This window comes from Danio rerio, chromosome 24 (assembly GCF_052040795.2).
Source record: "Danio rerio strain M-AB ecotype USA chromosome 24, GRCz13ab, whole genome shotgun sequence".
In the NCBI taxonomy this organism is placed as follows: Eukaryota; Metazoa; Chordata; class Actinopteri; order Cypriniformes; family Danionidae; genus Danio; species Danio rerio.
The window spans coordinates 14734182-14761964 of record NC_141044.1 but is presented as its reverse complement, the minus strand read 5'-3'; the positions used below and the strand labels follow the sequence as shown (position 1 = coordinate 14761964).

General features: G+C 34.3%; 1 protein-coding gene and 2 long non-coding RNA genes across 6 annotated transcripts; 1 reads left to right on the top strand and 2 right to left on the bottom strand.

Annotated features, from left to right (window-relative positions):
- Nucleotides 1-993: 993 nt before the first annotated feature.
- Nucleotides 994-27487, bottom strand: ube2wb (ubiquitin conjugating enzyme E2 Wb). Of its 4 annotated transcripts, none has more exons than XM_087308882.1 (6): nucleotides 27269-27487; nucleotides 26342-26433; nucleotides 17042-17144; nucleotides 9086-9241; nucleotides 7553-7628; nucleotides 994-3465 (listed from the first exon to the last, which is right to left on the bottom strand). In XM_087308882.1, the coding sequence occupies exons 2-6, from the start codon at nucleotides 26380-26382 to the stop codon at nucleotides 3452-3454; spliced, it is 390 nt and encodes a 129-aa protein (XP_087165008.1). In that variant the 5' UTR covers nucleotides 26383-26433; nucleotides 27269-27487; the 3' UTR covers nucleotides 994-3451.
- LOC147837987 (uncharacterized) lies at nucleotides 13371-15813 on the bottom strand. Its single transcript, XR_015524839.1, has 2 exons — nucleotides 14892-15813; nucleotides 13371-14208 (listed from the first exon to the last, which is right to left on the bottom strand). It is a non-coding gene; the product is annotated as an uncharacterized LOC147837987 (long non-coding RNA).
- LOC147837986 (uncharacterized) lies at nucleotides 16967-24947 on the top strand. The gene is made up of 3 exons (XR_015524842.1): nucleotides 16967-18526; nucleotides 18864-19931; nucleotides 20969-24947. It is a non-coding gene; the product is annotated as an uncharacterized LOC147837986 (long non-coding RNA).
- Nucleotides 27488-27783: the final 296 nt, after the last annotated feature.

Sequence of the window (27783 nt, the reverse complement as noted above, 5' to 3'; positions counted from 1 at the left end):
AGCCAGACAAATGTATATGTTCCCATTTTTGTAACAAAATACTGTGCATGGCAAAATAAAGGTGAACACATATCTCGGTAAAAACATTTACAATAAAAAATAATAATAAAACCATTAAGTTTTTTGTATATAAGTGCTGCTGGAGTGTAGATTAATGGCTCATTTGAGGAGAAAATAAATTAATTGGTTAAACAGGCAAGCAATTAAAGTAAACAGACACAAATCAATACAGTGATCTAAGAGTTTTTTGTATGTATTTTTTAACAATCTAAAAAATAAACTAAGACAAAAATTAACAGCTTCAGTGCCTTGCCTTAAACACATAAAATATGAAAATTATTTGTGTGTGTGTGTGTGTGCTTAAAATAAAGCTGAAAGAAAATATATTACATTAAAAAAAAAATTTGCATGAAAAAAAATTATCTTATGTTAAATTTAAACATCCTTTAATTTAAGCCTTAATTTAGTACTGAAGTACCTCTATTAATAGAATTCTTCCTTCAGGAAATCAATTAAAATCTGGACTAGAAACCATAACAGAGAAAGCAGATTTCTTTAAATCTGATTTAAAGGGTGGTTTATAGTCTAGGAATAGGCTTAATTTCTTTCGGAGAAATACTTGCAAAGTTTCTTATAGTCAGTTAAATGTCTGTTGAAGGAGCAGTATCAACATATATTAAGCAGACAGTCTACTAATACTCAAATGGATCATCAAAACAAAGTGTTACAAACCGTTAAATAAGATTTTTTAAATCTTTATTATCAAGATGCTAACGGTCTAATCCAATTCAATGATTTATGCTAAGCTAAGCTAAAAGTGAGTGAGATACAGAGCAGCTGAATGGATTTAAAAAAAAAAGATAAAACTTGACTGTTTAACTCTATGGAAGCTGTAAAATAAGCCTATTGCAAAATTTAAAAAGTGTAGAGTTCCTTTGATATATTATTCAAGTGTAACCATGACTAAGTAATGTGTAAATGATTAAGACACACTCAAAACCTGTATTTTTATTCTTAAAATTAACAGGCACAAGTTACATAATTTGTATACATACCCAAAAACTCAATGAAAGAAAAAAAATCTCTTATTACTTCTTACATCTTGCAAACCAAAATTTAAATAGAACCCTTCATTATAACAAAAAAAAAAGATTTATTATATATATATACCCAAGTCTATACTTAACCTTAAGCGTGTACATTAATTGACTTCCTTTTAAATGATGACGCACAATTCTCTGCCATCAATCACACATTCAAGTTTAGCCGTGGTTTCATTTCCACACATTTTCGTTTAGTAGCAAGAACAATTGATCAAATAAAATATCCTGATAATGTGTGCAGAGGGAAGAGTCATGGCCATCTCCATGTGTTCTACACCAACACATTCACTAGGAGGTCTAAATACACTGTGCCACAGACAATGGGAAAAAAAAAAAAACAAAAAAAAAAATGACAAGCCAACCAGCTGTGGAATATTCAAGTATTTCTGAAGAGATGGCTAAAAAATACATCTTTGGAGTGTGAGAAGTTCATAAACAGTGTAAAATTTCTCATTTCTGGTCAGAATTTGTTTGTCAAACATATACAATAGTTGGGGACTACTTTGTTTTTTTCTTTCTTTCTTATTTAATCCCAGATAACATAAAAGCCAAACCTCATAATCATTGACCCTAGCAACAAATTTTCAGGAAAACTAAATTATATAATTTAATTTAAAAAAACTGTGTATGTGCTGTGCAATATCATAATTTGCCTATATCTACATGTAGTCCATGCTAATAATTTTTACTTTTAAAGTTACATAAATCGATTTGTTCCATTCGTTTCCTAAACTATGTAACAGTCCTTGAGGAGAAAATATAGTCAAATGGAAAATATTTCAGTTTTTTTTTCATCCTTAAAAAACAAAATAAAAATACCTGAGCCAGACAAGTATGACCAGGATAATCAACACCTTGAGAATATACAAAAATTGCAATGACTTCCAAAAAGGTTACATTTGAGGTTACAAAGAATAAAACAGGAACCTCGAATTAAATAAGATGTACAATCCCAAACATACTGCCATTTTTCAAATCTTATTGGTTACTTTCGATAAAGTAAAAACATGGAAAGAAAAGAAAATTGGAATATTTAAAAGATATTTGAGCAAACTCAATCTCGTAAAAAAGATTTTATACAAATAAGATAGAACACAAGACAGAACTTTCTTGCCAACATTCAATATACTGGTTTACCAAGCACTGCAAATCTACACTGAATACTTCTGTGTCCAGGGCCTAAAACTAAGCAAAAACATTTGAGAAAATCTATCACAATACAATAAATATTTTACTGGCCCAAAAGCAATGCATAATTGAGGTAAATAGAGGCAAAACATGTCATTGCAATTATTATCGTTTGATTTTATATAGATTATTTTATTAGCTTTTAAGTTAAACAACAAAGCTTTTATTTTGGAGGAGATTACTACTATTTTGAAAGGATTCTGTTTTATTGGCAGCCCATTTATGAACTATTTTCAATCTAAACCTGGGAAAATGTTTGCCTTTTCAAATACACAGCAAGCTGCTTCAAAATACTGAAAACTAGTTTTCTGTAAAGTTTTCATAATCATACTGAACCATATTGCTTTCTCAGCCATTATTAATACCATTAGTATCATATACTAAACAACAGCAATTTAGTTTTAGGCCCTGGTTTCATCCGGTAGGAGTTAGTAGAGGTAAATATGAGATTGATTGATGATCAAGGTTGGTTTTAATGCTTAAATGCACCAAATAAAGTCCAAAGAAGACTCAGAGACTAACCTCCATATGCAGTGATATCAGAACTTGAGATGAATGAGAACAAAACGTACCATTTGTATATTAAACTATTTACAGCGATTCATCAGAAATTCAACCTCCTAAACAAACCTTTCTTTTCTTATATCATTTCACAGTGCATATCATTTCAGTAGGAATGAAAGTAAAGCGAAGGAACACTACAATCATTTCAGTATTTGTTTTGGATCGTGACTATTGATTTGGATTTCTCATTATTGGCCCTGAAAATGCACCCAAATTCTTGTTATTGCACAAGACACGTGGAGCTTAAAACAAACTAGAGACAGAAAATGAACAGTGTGGTGTGGTAATCTTACTATCAAAATAAAATAATAATAAAATCCTGGATGAAACAAAATTTCTTCACAACTACCAATGATGGTCCGTTTCCGTTCTGTTTATAATTTATTTCCATTCGTCATCTCTTTTGTTAACCCCCAAACATGCATCCAACTGGCTACCAGTAACACAGCTGACATCGTTTCCCGTGTTTGTGGTCCACAGGAGTCCATGCTTTAGTTTGAGTCCAAGGTTAAAGTTCAGAGACCATATGATATTCAAAAAAGTGCTTCTATAGGTCAGTAGGACTTCTTCCCTCTTGGAGTTCAAGAAAGTTCATATTAACAGGTATCATCTGTGAGGGAAAAATAATACATGTATTTAAATACATTTGCAATACATTTACTCTATCAGTTTTAATCTACTGCAAATGTCAACAAAGAGTGTGTTCACTGGTTTGGTTTCATTACAACAAACTCTAGTGTAATTGCTCTTTATATTTTCTTATTTATACATTTACTACCTGAAAAATGTCTTGTCGCATATTCAAGTTTTAGGAACAGCAAATAAAAATTTGACTACTAGTTGATCATTTGATATCCGAAGTAGCTATCCGAAAGACAAAGGCCTCTAGATTACGCTTATTTTACCAAAATAAAACATGATGCTAATTTTTAATTATTTAATTAGGACGGTAAGGTCTGACTTTGCTTAGACAAAAGTCTTGTCACTTACCAGAAATAAATGCACACAGAATATAAAGTCATGGTGCAGTTGAAAAATAATTAATATTGTGTTTGACTCCCATGAGCTTGGACGACTGCATCCATACATTTCTGCAATGACTCAAATAACTAATTAATAAAGTCATCTGGAATGTCAAAGAAAGTGTTCTTGCAGTACTCCCAAAGTTTATCAAGATTCTTTGGATTCATCTTTAATGGCTCCTCCATCTTACCACAGACATGCTCAATAATGTTCATGTCCGGTGACTGGGCTGGCCAATCCTGAAGCACCTCAACCTTTTTTGCATTCAGGAGCTTTGATGTGGAGGTTGAAGTATGAGAAGGAGCGCTATCCTGCTGAAGAATTTCCCCTCTTCTATGGTTTGTAATGTAATGTGCAGCACACAGGCTGTTGATGTTGCCATCCACTCATACTGAATGTAACCCCAAATCATGATTTTTGACTGATTTCTGTGGGAATCTTGGGTCCATGTGGGTTCCAATAGGTCTTCTGCAGTAATTGTGATGATTGGGATGTAGCTCAATAGATGATTCATCAGAAAAATCTACCTTCTGATACTTTCCAAATGGTCAACTAGAAGTCAAGTTATTATTTGTTGCTCTTACAACTGGAATCAACGACAAGACAACGACAAGGTAGTGTGCTTTGTAATAATTTCACACCTCATCTGGTGGTTAATCAAACAAGCTACTTAAAGATGAGTCTTGGTCAGTATTCAAAATCTGTAGCCTTTTGACTTAAATAATGCATCATTGACCAAAGAAATCTAAATGAAGCAAAAACATTTGTTGTAAATTTAAACCTTTACGGCAACCTGAACTGTGCACAAGCGTGTTCGACCCTAAAATCCCAGTTTGTTTGACTGGTTTGACCACTTTGTACTTTACCTGTACAGCGTTCGCTTACACCCTGCTCACACTGTGCAATTTTAGCCATGATTTGGTCGCCTGAGTCAAATTGCAATCATAAAATATTGCTAAAATTCTAATTTTAAATATCTGTGGTCTTTGATCATTGCTTTGACATGTTCACCAACTGCTGCGTAATGGCCGTCATGATCAGATTTTCCCTCTATTGAAGCTCTAGCAGTGGCAAAAGATTTCAGACACTTTCCTGCAATGTGACTTCAGCTCGTCAAACTAAGAACCAATAGATGGACCTCTTGGAAGAGGTGGGGCTAGAGGGCAGTTCCTTTGGGCTCAGGTGCAATATACATGTAGTGTGAGCGCTAATCAGCTGTTATAGTCCATTTGTACAAAATGATGCTGACACTTATTTCAGTATGTTGATGTACTTTCAAATTAAGCAGTTGGCAGGGCTTTCTTTTGTGCATCATTCTCTCATAGCAAACTAATGGTAAGATGGGCATGGTTAAAGTTATTTATATACAGTTGCTCTGGAAGACAACAGAAGGACTGTCACTCCAAATATGAAAGCAAGCAAAAAAAAAACTTTTTTTCGGTTGATTAACTTACACAGATTAAATATTCACTTAAAAATAACAATGGAAGCTAGCAAAATAAAAAAAAAATAATTGTGAGTTTATTTTAAAACATTTTTGCTTGTGGAAAAAATGTTAAAGCCCTGAATATGTAAAGAAGCCCTGAAGAGTAAATTGTGAAAGCATTGTGTCACTGATTGTTAAACAGCTTCAAATAACAAACCAGAATCGGAATAAGGCAATGTACTTCACTGTGCTGAGCAAAAAGGCTTCTTTTGGATCAAAATTGCATAAGTGTGTTTGGCTCGTAACAGCAGTGTAAAGTGAGGCGCTGTGGACGCTAGAGCTGTGTTCCTCAACCACATTTCTGGATGACCACCTGCACTGCATGTTTTGGATGTATCAACGCTGCGTACGCACAAAAACTTCGCGTACGCCAGGTTTCACGCTCAGAATCGCTCACGTTTGGATTTACTAACGATAAAATGAACGTGGGAATGTGCGCAGCTCCACGGCAGCTTTATGGCTGGCGTACGCACATTTTTTGTGTGTGTCTGTTTTATTTCCATTGGCGACTCCTAGAGGCAGTTGTGGTAAATTCCTCTCTACAAGTGTCTTTGAGCTGTGCAATGGCAGCTGTATGGGACGGGTTCATCTAGCAGGTATATAAGGTTTCCATACCATACAGTTGACCAGCTAAACATTAAAGCACAATTTGCAACGATCGCCTGTTTTCCCAATGTAATCTGAGCTATCTACTGCAAGCACATTGCTATAAAGACACTATCTAAAGATGAATTTGCACGCGTGAAACATTTCCATTTAATAAATGTGCAAATAAAATATGATGCACAGACTTATTAATGATTCCTACTTGTCTTTCTCGTGATAAATAGTTGGCAAAATCTGACATGTAGCGGGGGAAAAAAGACGAATGAGTTCATCAGACACTGGATTCGAACCGAGTTCATACTTAAACGTGTCAAAACATGATGACATGCGTCTTACGAGCTGCGCCACTGAGACTGTTATGGGAAGTGCAACATTTTACACATATAAACCACACTATTTTTTTTTTATTCACTCATTCACGATGTTCAGACCCAACTGTGTTAACCGCATCAGCTAAACTCTCCCCACTTTTATGTTATTAATTCCAGAGGACAAACTTGCAAATAACACGGTTTTATCCGGTCTACCTCCGAAAGCAGCACCTCCAATTCACATTCTGTTCAAAGTTTCTCTTCTTGCTGGCTTTTGCTTTTGCGTTTTCGTTGGGTTTTGCCAAAGTAGAGTCATTTGCATATTCATACGGGGGAGGAGGCAGGGAGGGGTTTTGTGCCAGTGCATGTTGCGCTCAGTTTCACGTTCATTCGGATGTACAAAAGAACATGCGCGGGATTCGGCGTACACAGTGTTTCACACATCTGAATTTTTTTCTGCGTGCGCACATTTACAGCTTTGTGCGTATGCAATGTTTTAGTATGATTTCCACGCAAGTCTTCGTACATGAGGCCCCAGGTCTTTCAGTCTCTGCTAATGAACTGATGATCTGAATCAGGTGTGTTTGGTTGAGGAGACAGAAAATGTGCAGAGTTGGTGGTCCTCCAGGTACATGATTGAGAGACACTGCACTAGAGCATATTGGTTTTAAAATAGTTTTCATATTGGTTTTGTTGTGGTTATGCCTGCCACCCACAATACGCCAACATCTCTCACCTGAAAAAGGACCATTTGTAAAATGCTTTAGACCACATTTTAGTTTGGACTCTGATTGGTCTTCTGGATTATTGCACAATGTTCCTTGCTTCGTCTGTATTTTCATTCTAAAACCAAGTTTTAAAACTAAAACGCACTAGGGTAAATGCAGTCTGAGACAGCAATTCATAATGGTCCCCGCTAGCCTGCACTCAGTTTAAGGCAAGTGTGACTCGTGCGAGTACAACTTTAAACAAACCACACCTAAATGACAGATCCCTCAAGTATGTTTTTTTTTCATGTAAAAGTTTCAATGCTGCTCTTAATAGTTCAATACAATTCACAACGGATAAAAAAAATACATGCACACAAAAAGCACAGAGCAAACAGCATTGTTTAGATGTTCAGTAAGCCCCATCTCAAAATATGACAATAATTTATTTTTGTTTTTTTAAGTTAAATGTCAACAAAGATTATCATGCAAACTAGGACCAAATTATATTCACCAACAGAACCAAAGTGTTGTAAAAACACACTAAAAAAAACTAATTCTTACCATGATACCACCATTTTGTCTTCTTTGGATTTTTATTACATGTTCGTACATAAAATGAATTATCAGGAGGCCGTCTCTGTAAAGGACAAAATACATAAATACAGTAATACAGTAGCAGTATCAACCATTTATATATTAAAAATTCTAATGATTATTTTTTAACATTGTCCATCAAGCAATACTGAAAAAATACATCACAATTTCTATACAATTTTAAGCAGCACAACTGTTTTCATTGTTGATATCAGAGTTGGGTGTAAAGCTTTTCACAGTAATGCGGTACTGTATTCTAATCACATTTTTTGTGAATGCAGTAATATAACGAATTACATTTTAAACTTGTGTAATTTGACTACAGTTAACAAAGTCAGTGTAATTGCATTACTTGCATCGCAAATATAGATTTTAGAAAAAAAAAAATCATGATTTTTACTGCAAACAACAGTTAATGAGCATTCCCTTTTAAATTGCTGGAGAACACGAGCTGAAATGCAGTCTACGTCCAGTCTTTAAAGTACTTTTGACTGCTTTTAACTCGACCAGCAAGCACTTGTTCAAGCACTTAAACAAAAAGCATTCTAGGACAATACTTGTTACTTTACTCAATACCCGCAACCCGTTTACTTATTCCAGATTTCACATATTAAACATTTGAGCATTTAAAGTTTGTCTCCATAACCGCAGACATAGTATGTGTTTTTCCTACTACGGATGTCAATGGTTGCAGGTATCCAGATTTCTTAAAAAGTTCTTCTTTTGTGTTCAAAAGATTAAAAAAAAAAAAGTTTGAAACAAGATTAGGTAAATGATGAGAGAATTTTTATATTTTGTATATGTTTTATATGTTTCAAAAGTAATTTCAAAGTAAAGTAATTAGTAATCTGTTTATTTTTTACATGAAGTAATTAGTAATGTTATCAAATTACAATTTTCCTGTAGGAGTCAAATTGTATTCTATTACTTTTTTAAAGCAACTTACCCAACACTGTTAATAACAAGAAACCTGGTTTATTCACCAAATAAGCACATTAGAAGAATGTAAGACAATGAAGACTGGAGTGATCATGCTAAACAAGAAGATAAATTTGTATTATTTGACTATATACATATATAGAATATTTACATTTGTAAAAAATTAACAAGCACTGCAAAGTTTTAAAAAGTACATTCCAACTAATTAACTAATAATGACTATTATAACCATGAAAGATTATGGTAAATAAAATTTCAGATGTTGGTCTCCAAGTTTGTACAGACTGTGACTTATGTAAAGTCAGCTTTAGGACACATTTAAGCAAGAACTATAATAAGTAAACCATAGATAAAGAAAGGCTTCAGATTTTGCTGTGAAACATTGTTAATGTCTTACTATTGTCATTAATGAACAAACATATGTGTCCCATATTAGAAACTACATTTTCCATTTTTTCACGTTAATGCATTCAGAAAATTAATCTACACTTTTATCAAACATACAATAATCAAGTTTTGAAAAAGCCATTAGATAGCAAACATCCTCAACAAAACACTCACCTTCTCTTTGCAGCTGGACAGCATGCTAATAATGCTAAGACAAACAGACTGGACTGAAAGGGCTGGTGACCAGTCCTCAGTTAAGATGGACAGGCAGATGTGGCCATTGCTATAAACGTGGGGATGGACAGGTATATTGTCTCCTGTGAACATTACCTGCCAAAACACAACAGAAACACAGAATCTCGGTTAAACAATATGGTATACTATAAATGAGTTTAAAAATGATAACAATGGTCAAGCAATTCAATGAATTCCTAATGAGCATATAACCAAAAAAAAAAATTTTTAATTTGCGTTTAAATGCATAAAATGTCACCTGTGAATCATAATAAATATACACAAATGCTACTTTGTTATTATTGTAGAGTAAACATTGCTTTTGTTAATACTGATTCAATCTGATCAGCAACTTGTTCTTCTTGGCTGTGTCGTATTATTCAAATTTAATTAAAAATTGTTTTAGGACAATGTTAAATTTACATATGAATCTAAGACACATACAAATGTTATATTTACATATGATTCTGAGACACATACAAATGGACGCAAATGGACAATGGCCCTTTTCCTTAAAATATACAGATTAAAATGTATTTAAGGAGTTAATGGATTTTAATGCAGTTAAATATCATCAGAAGGAGCTCTTAATCATTTAAGTTAGTTCAAATGTATTTATTTAATCTAAGCGCATATAAAAAAAAACTGTTAAACTGTTTGTCATTTTTCTAAATATTTGTATAACATATGTAATTTATTAAAAATGGCTTAGAGACAGAATACCTAAAAATATAGACAACAGACATTCAAATAGAAACGTAGACAGATGGACAAACATGTGGATGGATAGATAGAGACAGACATGCATAGACTGATACATACATAGAGAGACACACAGAAATGAACAGAGACAGAGAGAGCCAAGAAGACAGATTAGTTGGATAAATATGGATGGATGGATGGATGAATGGATGGACGGACGGACGGACGGACGTGTACACTGATAGATGAATAGAGAGACAGATTGACAGACAGGTAGACATACAGACAGAGCAATAGATCAGATAGACAGAGAGACACTGACACTTACATAGACAGACGCATACGAAAATAGATAGGCACACTGTAATCAGGTTTCAGCAAGAATTTTTAAATAATACAAAGTTTTACTTAATATTTTAGTCAGCTTAAACCAAGTTAAAATGACAACAAAAATTCATTTGACTCAACTAAAAAATAGAAAATTCACAGTGAAGACAGCCAAATAGACATTCTGATACATACATAAATAGACAAACAGATATGAAGATAGACAGACAGACAGACAGACAGACAAAAAGAAAGAGTCAGACAAGTAGACAGACAGGCTGAAATGTAGACAGATGGACGAACGGCAAATGGACAGTCGGATAGACGAATGGATAGAGACAGATAGATATACAAATAGACAGTAAAGACAGACAGTGTGTATGTTTTACCCAACGAAAACATGCAGATTATATTGATTTATCCATGCAAGTTTGTTCTCAGGGGTATAAAAAGAAAAATTGGGTCCAGAATTTTGGTCTTTGTTCTGTAGTCAGATCTAAAGGCCGGCTCACACGATGCAAATTTTTATAATCCTGAATGATTGTAGCATGTTAGACTACATGAACATGACTCCCATGTCACACTGTAAGATCTCAGCCATCATATTGTCAAACTGAACGACAATAAAGATGCACCAAACATGGAAGAAACCTTCTCCGGAGTTTGACGTCATCCACCTGTGACACTTTCAATATCCCGCGTTCTAAAATGATTACTTGCAGCAAACATAAAAAATTCAGAGTGCTATGTGTGTGCATGTTGGTTTGTGTTCGCTCTCTGCTGTTCATAATGTATGCTTTGTTCTGTGTTTCTGAATAATTACATAGACATAAATTAGGTCATGGTTAAAAAGTTTATCCTTCTTTTTTGGGGAAAAGGGAATAGTTTACTAAGTCGCGCAACATTCATTTTGCCCGTAGGTAACTCCAATGTTCAGAAACACTAGGTAAGTGGGTGAGCGCCGCATTTTGTATTTTTGCTTATTATTTCAGGGACTTTAGGTGTGGCGTCGCAAATGCTAAAGATTTCGGTTTCTTTTTCACATTTTGATTTTTATTAGTAAGTTTAGAGGGGGATTTTGTGTTTTAGTTTAGGTGGCTTTTGGTTTTGTTTAGTTCTTTGCTTTGGCGCCACTCTAGTTCCTTTTTCCCCTAAAACTTTTGATTGTATTTCTTTTTTTCTTTTTATTATTATTATTATACATGCATTGTACAAAGCGCACACATGTAAGCCTCTCTTTTGTTGGCTTCATTTTTCTTCTCCTCGTAAGAGGAATAAACGAATTGAATGTAAATTGTGTCCTGGTGTACTTTCCATCCATCTACTCAGTAATAATTTAATATTATAAGTGTTACGTTTATTTTCCCTAGACAACTTAATTAAACCGTAACACACGTTCATTTGAATTGTTGCATGGATTGCGTCATCAGATTCTGCGCTCCTATTGGTTATTGGATTGATGCTCATCGCAGATGTTGTCACACTGCAGGAAAGTGTCTGTAATCTTCTGACACTGCTAGAACTTCATCGGAGGGAAAATCTGATGGCAAAGGGCTTTAAGCAACTGTCTGTGAACATGTCAATCAATAATCAAAGACCATAGATTTTAGCCTAGGATTTCAGGAATCTTTTAGGATTTCCCAAATTTGTCGCTGAAATCTCACAGTGTTAGCAAGGCTTTAGTTTCAGGACTGAAAACACAGCTGTTTAGCTATACCTTTACTGAATGAGCAACATTAATGTATTTTTCATTCTTTTAAAATCTGTTCTAACACATTTTATTCTGGTTTTATTTGTTTTTAATCATTTTTATACTTCTATATATTTTATTTATATTTATGCAAAGCACTTTGAATTACTATAGTGTATAAAATGTGCTTTATAAATAAACTTGTCTTGCCTCAGGGTAATAATGAGACAAAACCCATTTCGCATTTAAATGCATTTCGTCACTAATGAAAACTGCACATACGGAGAAGTGATTTTACTCAATTTCGAAACAAATTATAACATTTCTCTCAGCATTGCATGCTGAAACTGTAATATGACTCATATTAACAGCAGCGGATGTTTAATTAATGCATTACAATTCCTCTAAACTCATTCGATTTCAGTCTACAGTATTTAGCTGAATAAAATGAAAACAATTCAGCTGACTCAAATATGACTAAAACTCTAAATTTGCTGTCAAAATTAATACTGGGTCTCTTTGTTTATTTTAGAACCTCACAGTTCCAACCCCCATCCACTTTAACTGAATGAAAAAGAGCAGCGTGGATATTATTTTAAACGCCTCCTTTTGTGTTCCACAGAAAAAAAGTCAGTAATATGGATTTGGAGCAGCACGTGGGATGAGTAAATGATGACAGAAATGTAATTCGGAGGTGCACTATCCCTTTAAATCATAAGCCAGTACTTAGGCCACACAATTGGCATGAGGCCGCTAGATTAGAAGCTGGACACAAAAACAGACGTCTGAATGAGAAGCTGGCGCCACACGCGGATGATCATGACCAAGAGCATAACAAAATACAGACAGGGTCTCACTTATGATTAAATGCACTTAATACACAAAAACAAGACCACTATAGCAACAAAAAAAGTTGTTTGGCCCCTTTAATCTTAAGAGCTGCCCTATTTAATCTGAATTAAGTCCTCTGACTAAGAATACACACACTTTTTACACTTCGTATCAGCTGATGATGAAGTTTTTAAATGTGCCTGTCTGTCATCACAATTATAAAGTCATGCTGTTCTTATCTCTAAAAGCTTTGGTTGTGTATGAGAATGTTATCTAATTTTGTCAATTTTGCTATATTTATAGCGGGTCTGATATGTAAAATAAGACCTGATGTAACCGCCTCAAATGTGGAACTTAAATTTGCTGTCTATAAATTTAAAATGAATATTTTGCTTTTGTTGTTGTACTATTAATATTCAGTTGAAAAAGGAACTTGATAAAATAAATTTGTCACATAATTAAAATTAACACAATCTAATAGAACATACTTCATTGTTAAAGTGCTTTTACAAATACAACCTGTGGGAGGATCTTTTCCAAGAATCAAAAACTTGTGTCATCCTGGAGAGACCATTTCTGCAACGGGTAAAAACAATCTGATCCCACCGGTTAGAATAAGAAGTTTCTTTTACCGACATTAGGGCTAATTTCATAAAGGTTTGTTATTTGTAAGTATTTTTTGTAGTATTCTCTCTGGCATTTTTTTATTCAAGTATAAATAAATCATTGGTTTTAGAACCAAAAGGATGTACTGAACACATTTTGGTCTTTGTTGCGTTTCCTAGCAATATGGCATGAGCTAAAAAGCTCCTATTATGGGTTTATGAAAATTACTCTCCATGCAGTGTGCAACACAGCTCTAAGTAAATTAAAACATTCAGCTGAGGTTTAAATCTGAAAGTGTACCTTTTTTAAAAATATAGATTTTTTTTTTAATAAAAGATTTGACTCAGAGTCATTTAAATGATTTGTCGTTCGTCCGGATCTTTTGCCTGTTTGTATTGACGTCGACACAAAACATATCAAATATGAACTGCCGGTAAAAAAAGTGAACACACTTTTTACTTCAGACACTAGCGGAGTGCGAGGAATTATGGGATTAATTATGATGCAAAGATTATCATCACTGAAAGATGGCCAGAGATGCAGCTGGGGGGTATACAAGGGTTAAGTTCATTTTTAAAACAGCACCACAGTATAGCAACCATGTGCTTGTGTTTGTTCCTGTCATTTTAGGATGACTGATACAATAATCTAAGCTGCTCCATTTGGTATTAAAGGAATGATCAACAAAGGTTACTAATGTATGGGACTTTGTCAGTAACTGTTACAGTTTGTATGGACCAGCTTCTTCTTCTCAAGATCCTGTAAGTGTTTCTACTTCCAACACAACGAGACGTGGAATTAAAATGGTTGCCTTTTTTTCTGTAGTTTGCAAAATATGCTTTTAAAAGTGTTGCAACTTGTAATCAGTCCGCACAGCTTGTAAACACATATCTATGATAGATCAGTGCTTGTAATGCATCTCTCAAGCTAAATCTGTATGGGCTAGTTCACATATCACGTCGAAAATCACATTAAAAACGTGACCCGTGACCTTCTTCCTTTACTAATTTAAATGCTTTTTCTGCTCGCGATCTCCTGCTGTTTGTTGCTATGGCCACCACCAGCTGTTCCTCACACGTGCGATGCGATAAGTTTTCGAAAAAGCTAAACTTTTGCTACTGTGTGAATTGATACACAATGTGTGTTGTTGTTATTGAGGTTATGATTAAGAATAGAGGAATATTCTGGTGTTTAACTGCATTGCTTTATTGCATTCCTGCATTGGGCTCACACATATACTCTGTGCTCTAAATACTTCTTGGACGTTTCTCTATGTCTCTTGCTGAATGCAGTCAACCAATCACAACAAACTGGGTTATCGGACCAATCAGCACAGATTAGGTTCACGCAAAAGAGAGGTTTGGGAACAAATAAATCGCTAAACAAATTTAATGGGAGTCGTTGGGATAATTAGGGTCACGAAACACCAAAACACATTTTTTGAGCCGTTGACAGTCATAAATGTGTCCCACACTGCTTAAAACACTATTACAACAAATATTCCACTGAAAATTTTAAATTGTTTGTTATTGCTTTATTTCGAGCAAATTCGTTCTTCCGGTATGGAACGATTTTTTGAAGCTGCGTCACACAGATTAGATACTTGAGTGTATTCAAGCGTGTAGCCTGGATGTCTGTACCTGGGAGTACTTTTTGCCGTCTCTGAGTGTGCAGCAATAATTCATGAGAAAGACTTGATTCACACCAATCAGAGCGCTCTATTGTGTATGCAGTGCAACTTCATTAATATGCATGATAGCTTCAAAGACTGTTATACCTTTACAGTGTTCAGACAGCAGAGAGCCACATTGTGGACACCACATTGCGTTACCGAAACAAGTGGGAGAAGAACTGTTTGGAGCTACAATTACTAAGTTACTAAAATTTACAGTACGTTAATAGCACTACAATATTGTAGAATGAAAGATCCGCTGTAAATGCTGCTTCGGGTGTATACATGTAAACACCGCAATCAAACTATTACTGTTGTGTAGGATTTTCACCACAATTTGTGACAGGAATAACACACATGGCTTTCTGACGCTACCTACAGAGTGCATCTCAGTTACAGAGAAATGGAGAGGGTTTTTATTTCATTTGCCATGCGGTAATAAACATTGCATTAAAAATACACACTTCCAGCGGTTCCTCGAATCAAATATCTTGTTTGTCACGAGGGGCATGAATGAAATGTTCCTGAATGAAAGTGCCAACTTAAGGTAAAGTCCACCATTTAATTTGGCAAATAGTTTGATTACTGATGTCCATGTAAACACAGTCACTGTCTTGCTGCCCTGCATCTGTGTGTTTGTTTTGCCTCTGTGAAAATCAGCATGTGCCCATACCGAAACTCCTATTTTTGCACATTCCCTCTTTCCCTCCTCCGACACTTCCCCCTAAACAGAGCTGGACACACCCCCTTTCCTGACTTTTTCCAAACTAGAGGAGTGAAAACACCCTGCTGAAAGAAGGGGGTTTCGTGGCCCTTTAAATAAATGCATATTCTAAGGCAATAAAAAATGTTTTTGACCTCACATGCATATTGTTGCATGTATATTGTTGGAGACCCCCATAACTAAAATATTACGTTTTATAATGCATAATAGGGACTCTTTAATAGTCCAGAAAATCAAGGACCCCCTCCATCACGTGGGCCCTTCCTTCCATTTAGCACTGGCCCTGGTTATCTAAATGATCCATCATAGATTCTTCAAGCTAAACTTATTACACTTACACTCATTGGCTGTTGTCACATTCATTTCTGCTTTGGAAAAGGCTTGATCCACAAAGTTAAAAACGTCCTAAGCTTTTCATCATCAGCCTAAATTTCATTCATGATTTCAATATTGACATCATTTAGAAATCATTTTTTGTTTTAGTTAACTGGAAGATCACTGCTAGCAACCACACAAATTACTGGCTATAAATAGATCCATGACAGGTAAAAGAAGTCAGAAACAGTATTACCTTTATCTAAAACTTTCAAAATGCATTAAATTAAAAGGATTCATGCTAATTTAGTTTGTGTTAGCATTAAATTAAGTTAATTAAACTGAATATGCATAGCTAGTGTTTTTTAGCCAATGATAAACTTCCCGTGAAAGCTTAATGTGACAATTTTCAATTTCACAAGGTTACATTTACAACAACGATGCTGGTATGTACATTCCATAAATTACATTTATATTCAGTTAAATTGAATTAAGCATTCATTTAGTTGTTTGTAAAACAAGATGAAAGACTAGCTAATGCTGTCTGGAGCAGCAGGCTAGCACAGAAACTCCATTAAAATACTGGAGTAAAACAAACTGTCATATTTTAAAGACATTGAATTTAATGCAGTGCTTCTTGTCTGGTCTGAGACCAACTTCATATAATATATGTATCAGGCAGTGAAGATCACTGATTTTAAAGAAATCAGATCTTAAATGTGTCGATTTTGTAATGAAAAGACCTGAAAAAGTAAAAAAAAAGTCCTGGAGCTGGCAGGCTGAAAATTAAAAGTCTGTGTATATACCATCTTAAAAAAAAAAAAATCTTAAAACATTGATTTGGAGTCGTTCGCAACTGCTCAAATCTAGTATAAATCCAATCTAGATAATAAGAGTCTAGCCCAATAAAACTGACGCTGCATATGCTGAATATTTCTAACAACATTTTTTTCGCACTTGTGCAGTTAGTTAAACAAAGATGACTGCTAGATGTATACAATGAGTCTAATAAATAATGTTTAAACTTACCTGAGGTGAGTCAAAGGGATAACGACTACTAAATTTAAAAAGAAGCTGGAATTTTTCCCCTTCATAAACAGTACCAGAGGCTCCTTCCATGTCCACTATCCATCTGTAACATAAGACGGAAAGACATCCATGAACATTGACTGACTATGGCCACCATCACACTACATCAACGTACTACACATGAAAAAGCTTGGTGTTTTTGAAAAGGTTTGCCTGCAGATGGCAAAGTTGTCCTGGTCTCATACTGTACATTCACAATAAGCACTGGAAATGCTATAGTTTGCAGTATATAGTGCTATAGTTAGGCCAGTAGATGGTGATGTCACTTAATATCTTGAACAGCTCAAAAACGATCCTGTAGCCTGCTATTGTTGTTTTGGTAAAGGGAAAGTTCACCTGAAAATCTAAATTCACCAAAAACCTCAAGTGATTCCAAACCAGTTGGAGATACTTTCGTTAGTTAAACTAAACAAAAAAATTTTTTGTAGTATACATTGTATAATGTATAGTTGTATAATTAGTAGTATACATTATATAATGCAGTAATCTTTTTAACATTATAAATACAATTGTTATGTAAAAAATATTGCAAATAAAAGCTTTTTCTTTAATCAAAGAATCCTAAAAGTAAAATGTATTAAAGTTTCCATGATCCTACCAACAGTATTTACTGTTTTTCATCAAATGCAGCCTTGTTGAAAAGAAATTTCCTCTTTAAAAACATTAACATATCTTACTGTTTTCTAAGAAGATATTTTGAGGAATGTATTAACCACCGACTTTGATAGTAGGAAAAACAAATATTATAGAAGTTAAAGGTTACTGGTTTACAACATGTCAAAATATCTAACTTTGTGTTCAACAGAAATAAGAAGAAACTCAAACAGCCTTGTGAGAAGCGAAGGGTGTGTAAATGACAGTTTTCAATTTCAGGTGAACTATCCCTTTAAATGTTATAAAAAAAAACACTTCTTCCTGACAGGAAATCACCAATCAATTCATAGCCATTTTGGTTACCGCGAACCAATGGAGAGCATTTTGGGAAGCTGTAATTCCTAGTAACCTAACAGTACTCAGGTGAGTGAGAACGAACAGAGAACTAAAGGGTGCAGGGATTTTCCTGACTCAGCAGAAACACTCAAACGTGTCATTATGTGCTCATGTGTGTCCTTCACTAATTCCAAAGCCTTTTGCACTGAGATTACTGGCATACAATGCCTGATATCACTGGAGGAAACATCTGGCACAGAGAGCAACACAAAGTTTTGGTGAACGAAAATGCACAAAATATATGGGGCGGGCAAATATAATTTGTCTCGGAGTCAAGTTTGCCTAAAATGAAACCGAATTTGAGCAATTCCATTGTTATGGGCGTGACATTTGAGATAGAAACTCAAAGCATAAATTCACATGGAAATTATATCTTAACATTATATTGAGACCTAAAAAGACTGTATTGGTTTGTAATGCAGCACCAACTGTTATGTGGTGGTCACTCCCGGAAGTCGGTCAGGACACAGGAACCGGACCAGTAACTGGATCTCTGTATAATAATCATCTTCAGCAAACTGTGTCTCAACAACAAATAACAATTGTGAATATCATCTTTTCAGAAATTTATATCCTTACATGATCACCTTAACAACCAAAGTAACAAAAATGATGAACTATTAAAATGAACAAATAACTACTACTCACGTAGGTGCAGTAACGTACAGAAACGTGACAGAATATAACAAGTCCTATTTTTCCAATCTACTATTGTTCAATTTTGATGAGCCTGTGCAATTTGTAGCCTCAGTTTGCTGTTCTTAGCTGACAGGAGTGGCACCCCGTGTGCCCATCCGCCTCAAGGTTGGAAGTGTTGTTTGTTCAGAAATGCTCTTCTCCATACCTTGGTTGTAACGAGTGGTTATGGAGTTACTGTTACCATCTATCAGCTCAAACCAGTCTGGCCATTCTCCTCTAACCTTAGGCATCAACAAGGTATTTGTGCCCACAAAATTGCCGCTCACTGGATATCTTATCTTTTCGGACCTTTCCCTGTAAATGTTTCCCAGTTTCTAAATAGTTTGGGCAGCCTGATTGCCTTGATAATGTCTACATGCCTAAATGCATTGAGTTGCTGCCATCTGATTGGCTGATTAGAAATTTGCGTTAACGAGCAGTTAGACAGGTGTACCAAATAAAGTGGCCAGTAAGTGTAGTTCTACCTTTGCTAGATGTCATAAAGACCACTAATCAAATCGTTCACCGATAATTAGTGATACTTTCTCATAAAGCATCATTCATACAATTAGAAATGCAGAGTTCAACAATTCATTCATCAACACAAATCCATTAAGTCAACAAAACTATTTTAAGTAAATTGAACATAAAACAATTACCTTTCCACCTAAAAAATCTCTAGAATGGTGTTGCTTCAGCACATTTAAATAAGTAGTTTGAACAAGCAACAAAAATAGTTAAGTGTACATTTATTCATTCAGTAGATGTTTTTATCCTAAGCGACTTACAAATGTGAATAAAAAAGCACTTTAAATCACCAGAAAGCAGCAATAAGGGGTTTAGATGCCATAAGTCTAATACTGAGTTCAGACAGCATGATTTTAGCCCTAATTTAGACTAACCGTTAGACTTTGAGAAATCGCAGACAAATGCCAGAAATCACAGGCAAATCAGTGCTCATTTACATGAGTAACAATCTCACAGTGTGAACTATCAAAAACATGATTTAAAAGAATCACAGATGTGTCGCAGACACCCACGAGATAGTTAACATGCTAAATATCTGGACCTGTCTGTGAAAAAAAAAAAATTACATAACCTATCCCAATCCTGACATAGCTGCGTTTAAATAACTGAAGACGCTCCTTTAATGCATTCGCACGTTATGTTAAATTATTTTAAATTACACGCCCCATCCATAACCAACCTTAAATCATACCTGAACACTGTTTAACATTTCCAAGTTAACTGTTTTGTGTGACATTCTCATAAAATCTCTCTGCTTTTGAATATATTTGTTCGTAATTGTTTTTAGCCCTGTCAATGTTTATCTATTTTGTATTATTATAATATTTCCTCTCCTGTTTCTCTTACGTTTATATTCTTTAGCTGTCAAATACTTCGCGTCTATGGAAGAAAGAGTCAATAAAGATAGACAATGTGTAACATCATATTCATATTCAAAAGACGGTTTATGTGCAAGTAACTGCACCGGTCCGAGCAGGGAGCGAGCCGGCATGGGAGACAAGCTCCGATAAGATTGCAGAACAACGTCTGTCTCTGGATCCGAGAACTGAGATTTACGCGATCACCAGCTGGCTTCCGTTACATAAGGGCAAATATAGATGACTAAAACCTCATTTACTCATTTTACTCATACTTTTTATCATTTATAATGTCCAAAGCATTGATATTAATATTAAAATATTAATATATTAAAAATCTTACATTATTCCATCTCCACCTGCTGGTGAAAGCTAGAGCAGCGATCTTCACTCTGCAATCTATTGCTTTTCCTGCAGTTCCCGGATGTAATGTTGAATATTAACAGTCGAATTTGATCCACTGAATTTATGGAAGCGAATATTTGAACTGAAATAAAATGAACTGAAAATGACCTTTTGAATATTATACATCGTATTTTTAAAGGGTATTGAATATTTTGTAAGTGAAATCTGAAAATTGAATATGAATTATTGAATTTTTAAGTATGAAAACTTGTTTGAAATATTTTTCGTTGAAATATTCAAAGCTTAAATATACAGATATGTTAAATTTCAGGACCTAAAAATACAAGCCCTGGAATTCAAGTCATTAAAATGCAAGAACTTGTTAATACGGTGTATTATTTTTTTCAGTTTGTGATATTCAACAAGCTTTTTAATTCAAGACTTTAGGCATTGATTTTGTTCCATACAGGAGCACTCGTGTCTGTTTGATGTGTCATCTGAGCAATACCACAACAGGGTCAAAAAAGATAGAATATGCCAATTGCCTTCAAAAGTCAGGTAAGCAAAATAAGTAAATTTTCAACCCCACTAAAGGCTTCTTTCTCATCATGTAGTTAATAACAAAATATATACTACATTAATTGTTCTGTTTCCATGTCACTTCTCGCGTGTGTTTGGTTGTGGGATGTAGTTTGTGGACTGAGACAAAGTTATCGCAGATTCTTCCCATTGTAAAGATATGCAGTGTGAACCAACCTGTTGCCGATCCATACTGCAGTGTAAACACAGCACTGACAGAACGCTACCCCAGATAATCATGCAGTGTGAAAACTTGACATGACTATTTTGAAAATCATGATGTCTAAACTAGGCATAAGTTAGTTTAGCAACCCTTTTGTATTTTTATAATTGAAAGTATCAGGTACATATCAGCCAGATCTCAAATAACTACTTTGCATACTGCGAGTTAAGGTGCTGATTCTTACAAACTCATATGGTTTAATTTGTTCAAAATGTAACATTTTTAAAAGGAGGCCCAAACCACTCCCTTAAACCCAACTGTCATTGCAAAATATACACACAAAAAAAAGTTACTTTTGCCACTAGCTCGAATAATTGTAAAAGATTTCCTCCAGTGCAAAAGCTCTTTGGAACCAAAATCATTTCTAGTAAGAATTTTGCAAGCACACCAAAAAGCATGTCTTTTAGCCAATAGTTCTAGGAACTATGAAAATGTTTATCTTGTGCAAAAACCTATTGTTGCTAGATAAAATGACATTTTTCAGTAGAATTTACTTTGAATGTTAAAATTTATTTATTAAATTATAAATTAAGATGATGTTTGTCTTCCATCTAAACACAAGCCCTGTTTTGGGGTCCATAAACCTGCCAATCTTTAATAAATAAATACAGTAGACATATGTAATTAACAACAATATTTTTGACATCTGTAGTACAAAGAAGCATTTTATGCTATATTAATGTCTGATCAACTGCTAACTGAAAAGGCTTGCAACATACCAGCGTCAGATAAAGAGACGTTTACAGTGTAATTTTCCTGCCAGAGCATTATCATACATCTACAGCAGCAGTTTGTTTTCAGAAGAGAATGTTCCAGAGACGGAGCGGAAATATTGCTGGACCATCAGTGCTGCGTCGGCATAAGAGCTCACATTTCTGCCTTATAGCTTCTACAGAGCATTAATACTTCACAAAGGGAATAGACACCAGCAGAGTGTTTGTATATATTTAGGTAAAAACTTTTTGATAATGATATTCAAATGCATCATAAAACAAGATTTGTTTTGGCTGCTTTTTTTTCAAACATTCCTGACTAACCAACTTGACAGTGAACCACAAAACTTGATGGGCAACATTGAACACAAAGACCAATTAGTCAGGATAAACACGTCTGGCAAGTTGTTAAAACTCATACCTGACATTACTTTTTGTTTGTGAAAATGCTCATGTACACAAGGCAGCTAAATTTAGTTGTCTTATCTTTTGGGCCAAGCTTCTATCTGATATTAACTGATCACAAATGGCCAGAAAAAAAACCCAACCTACCTGGCATTAACATGTTTTCAAATGAGACTCCACTCTTTCAGATTTTCTTTAAGATCTGCCTTATTTTGTTACCCTCTACATTGTGTTTACATGACCGATATACTCAATGTGACGGCTATTAACAAATAAACGCACAAACTCGTGTTAAAAGGCTTATTTTAAATGCAAGAGAGTAAAAAGGATGTGTATGTCAACTATGGTTTTGATTATAACCAGTGTTTTTTGGTCAAATGCAATGAAGTATGAATACCTTGTTAGTGCACCAAACTCATCAGTTGGAGGACGGAAGTGTGATGGAAATTTTTAATATTGACGATCATATACTGATGTTATATATTGATTTAGGTTTTGCAAAAGTAAAGATCAAATGGATTAGAATTATTGGGCTATCACAGCCATGTGTAACCTACTGGTTGTTTAAGAGTTAAAGAGCTGTAGAGAAATTCATATCTAAAACATTGTCTGTAAAAATGTCTGTGAGCCCATGGTTTGGGATCCTTTTGCTCACAATGGCTGTCTGTGTGTAAACTGATCATTCTCTGGAGAATTAAAGCAATTAAAAGAAAAACTGTCTGACTTTAATAAATGTAAGTCTTCACATTAAAATGTATTCCTTGAGAACAGGAAGAAAAAAAGACGTGTGTGCCATGATAACAGATGGAATGTTGACGTAGAACTGCTGACTGAATGCTAACGATTGATAGAGCAGGACTAAATCATCTATGACACCGTTTTCAAAAAAAACCAATTTTGCAGGCAAAGGAAAGAGGTAAATGTGATTAATGATATCTTTTCCAAACTTTACAATACTTTGCATTCGCCCAATTAAGACTCACTTATATTATTGGTAGTTCCTATTTTGCTGAGTGGATTGGATGCTAATTTAAAGTAGGCTGATTTATTTCCCCAAAATGGCATTCTAACAACTAAAATTGCTCCCAATTCTTGTGGTGCAAACATGCAAAAAGTGGTGAATTTTGTCACTATTTGAAGAAGATTTCCTCATTTGTTAAATCCCCTTCTTTAAAATCATTCTAAGTTACAATGAGGTAGTACACCAAAAAGCATGTCCTTCAGGCAGTAGTTCTAAGAACTATGACAAAGTTGCTCTTGTGCAAAGATATCTATTGCTGCCAGATCTGGTTTAAAAAAGCAAAAAACAACAACAACAACAAAAACAATGACATTGTGACAAGCAAGACAAAAATATTAGTTATACTAAGAATTGTAAGTGTTTAACTAGTTGTCATTGTAAGTGTTCCTTTGGTGCAAAAAGCTCTTATAAATAAAATTATTCCTAGTTGCAATTTTGCAAACACACCAAAAGGCATGTCCTTCAGCCAATAATTCTAGGAACTATGAAATGTTTTCTTGAGCAAAGAATGTGCAAAAACCTCTATGGCTGCCAGATCTAGTTTAAAAACAGCAAATAAAAACAATAAATTCTTGGGATGCAAACAAAACAAAAAGAAGATTGCTTTGCCGTTCTATCTGAACTATGAAAAAGTTCCTCTGGTGCAAAAACCTTTTATGAATAAAAACATTCCTAGTAAAAATTTTGTGAGAACACCAAAATGTATGTCCTTTAGCCAATAGTTTGGAACTATGAAAAAGTTTCTCTTGTGCAAAAAACTGTTGTCGCCACATCTACTTTAAAAACAGCAAATAAAAAACAAATTGGCATTCTTAAATTTAAAAGTGTTGCTAATTTCGACAGTGCAAACAAGACAAAAAGCAGATAATTTTGCCATTAATTCTAAGAACTGTAAAAGAGTTCCTCTGGTGCAAAAGCTCCTTATAAACAAAATCATTAATAGTTACAATTTTGTAAGCGCAACAAAATGCAAGTTCTTCAGCCAATAGTTCTAGGAACTATGTAAAATTTCTTCTTGGGAAAAAAGACTATTGTTTCTTGTTTAAAAACAGCAAATAACAAAAAAAAAAAAATGGCATTCCTATATCTAAAAATGTTCCAAAGTCAAAAAGCAGATAGTTTTGACATGAACTCTAAAAATGGTGAAAGAGTTCCTCTGGTGCAAAGGCACTTTATAACTAAAACTAGGGCGGCACATTATATCATTACAGCATCGATAATGCAATGTGCGAATCCACATTAGTCACATCGCAGGATTTGCAGTGTCGAGTCTTCATTATAGTAGACCAGAAGCCACAATTCAGAACACATGAGATTTGTGGAGTCACTGCAGAGTTTAACAATAGAGTGGAAGCTTATTGTTTGCCTTTGTGGTCTATGACCATACGAGGATTTTAAAAAACATTTAAAAATCACAAGAAATTGTACACTTAGCAACTTAAAGTATTATTTGCAGTATTATTTGACATTTTATTATTCAATTACTGTACCTTAATACAGTTTTCACTTCTCAGAAAACCATAAAACATTGTATATTTCATTTGCATCTTTTGCTCTATTTGTGTTTATGTATGCTTGTAGTTTGTTTATTATATTTTATCAAGATGCAATGGCATACTGAATCCTCCCCAATCAATCTAAAATGATAAATTCTTTCCAAATAGAGAAATTCAAGTTATCTGACAAAATTATATTCATACTGCAGAAAAACTAAATAATCACAATGCTAGATTTGTCCAATTTCAATTGCACTAATACCATTCCTAGTTGTATAAACACAACAAAAAGCCTGTCAATTAGCCAACAGTTCTAGTAGGAAGTATGAAAATGTCCTCTTGTGCAAAAACCCCTATTAGTGCTGCCAACAACTTAAAAAAAAGTATATCAACAACTTAAAGTATATCCAAACCAGCAACCTGTAACTTTATTAACTCCATAAACTGGACTACTTATGAAAAAGTCAGTTTTGCAATTTATTAAAAATGCACATGGCAACACTTCAAGAGTGAAGCAACCTTCCAAAAATAAACAAAGCGCCTCTGTTAGGTAATGTCTTGGACCATAAAAAAGTTCCTGTAACATTACTTTGGTCAAAAACAGTGGAGATTCCAGAACAATGTTGTGGTAAGCATAAAATCAGTCATCATAATACTGAAGGTAAAAGAAATGCCACAGAAGTATTTACTTGAGTATTTAAGTGCAGTTGTCACTCAACAAGGATAAAAGTGTTACTGAATAAAAATGTCTAATTTACATTACGCGTCAACAATACCATTCAGAGTTACATTAAAAAAATAAGGATCACATTTAGAACTCTCTGCTATTAAAGTTTAGCTGGAAGTCAATCATTTATTCTTATTTACGGCCACATAAAAACACATTCGAGACAAGACCCAACACTGAGCACGCTATTATACTGGCATTAAAAAAGGTCTAAGCAATCTTTCAAGAACAATGTGATGCCCATTTATTGTCTTGTGACTTTCATAAAACACTGCTGGATATTTCTTATCACAAATGCAAGCACATGTACGGGCTAAAAAGAGGTCAGTGTGGTTTGTTACAGTAATACTACCCTCTCCAGCTGACAACTTAAATTTTTGATAAGCCTGAGCAGACATACTATACATCAGGCAGAGCAACCTTACAAATGATCATAAAAAGGAAAAGTTTGGTTTAAAACATGCCCACAATGGTTCGGATATTACCAGGCCTGAAGTGACAGCACTACTGGTATAAATATCCCATAAAAAAAAATAAGTCAAGAAGAATTTCTAAATGTTTCCCCTGTGACATTCCATAAAAAAGGACATCGTGAGAGAGAAAGTCTGTTAATAAGTACACTGCGATCACACACTCGGGTATAAGATTAAACAAAGAGTCGGGAAGTGACGGTCTTACTGTGTAATGGTGTTTTGTACGCTCTTCTCGTTTAGGGTCATTCCAGGGGGTGGATCATTCTGCAAGGCTAGCAGCTCCTTCTGTAACCTTTTCTGTTGGGAAATGGAGAGAGAGACTATTGAACATAGAAAAAGGGAAATAAAAGGGAGAAAAAAATAGGGGAAAAAATACTGAATTCTATTGAGACTAAATTTATGCTGTAGGGCAGAAAATATCTTTGATTAAAGTGATAGATTCTTATTATTAACAATTAAATAATATTATTATTGAAAGTATTATACATTCTGCAAAGGAATACTTCTAGTAAACATACAGATATATAGTTTGTGTCTGCATTGTATATATATATATATATATATATATATATATATATATATATATATATATATATATATATATATATATATATATATATAAGGATAAAAAAATAAATAAAATCATGTAGAAACAATTTTCTGCCAGGTCTACCAAAACAAAATAAAAAAATCACCAAGTAAAATGAATGAATAAATAGAACGTGGTTATTATACTAGATTTCAAATTTCTAATTAAAAATATTCACACATGACATCTGCTACATACATATTATCTATAAATTTTAATTGAGAGCTGTTATCAGCAAACATTGCTATATTTTTATTTAATCCAAAACTTAAAACAGCGAGTATGATTAACGTTACAAATCAAGTTAAAAGAAAACAACTTCAGATATCCTGTACTATCATAAATAACCTTGCAAGACCGCATAAAAATAATCAGACATTCTAATATCATGATATCAAGCAATTCACAAACTAAATTAACGATACTTCTATTAATTAAAACCACGTTAATTCTCCCATTAGGTCGCCTGCGTTTGCGGAAAAGCAGTAGTTTATGTGCGTCCTGTTCGCCAGCTGTTGCTTTTAAAGCACCGATAATTCTCACCCTGACAGATCAGGAGCAGCGAGGAGGACAAGTTATGAATTCAGAACTGATAAAGCAATATTCGACCCCCTTTAACGGCGTATCCGACAAACAGCATTTACATGAGCAGAAACGACAGACCCAACACCTGATCAAGGAGTTATTGATAGATTAAACAGAACTGGATGTCAGCTGTGATCTTACCTGCATCGACGCCATGATGGATCCCCCTGCATCAGTGGCGCACAGTAACGCAGGGCGACTGACGTCAGCGTCACGTGACACACGAGCTCTTTTGTGCTCTCATAATAATACACAAATTTATCCCCAGTCCACTTGTATTACTGTTCATTAATCGCAGTTATACTAAGTAATAAATTTCAGTTAATTTATTACCACAGAATAAAATAAGATATACATTTTGTGTTTTAATAAAAAAAAGTCATTAAAGATGAATCCAAAGAATATTGATAAACTCTGGGAGTCCTGGAAGAACACTTTCTCTGCCAATCCAGATGACTTTGTTAATAAGTTAT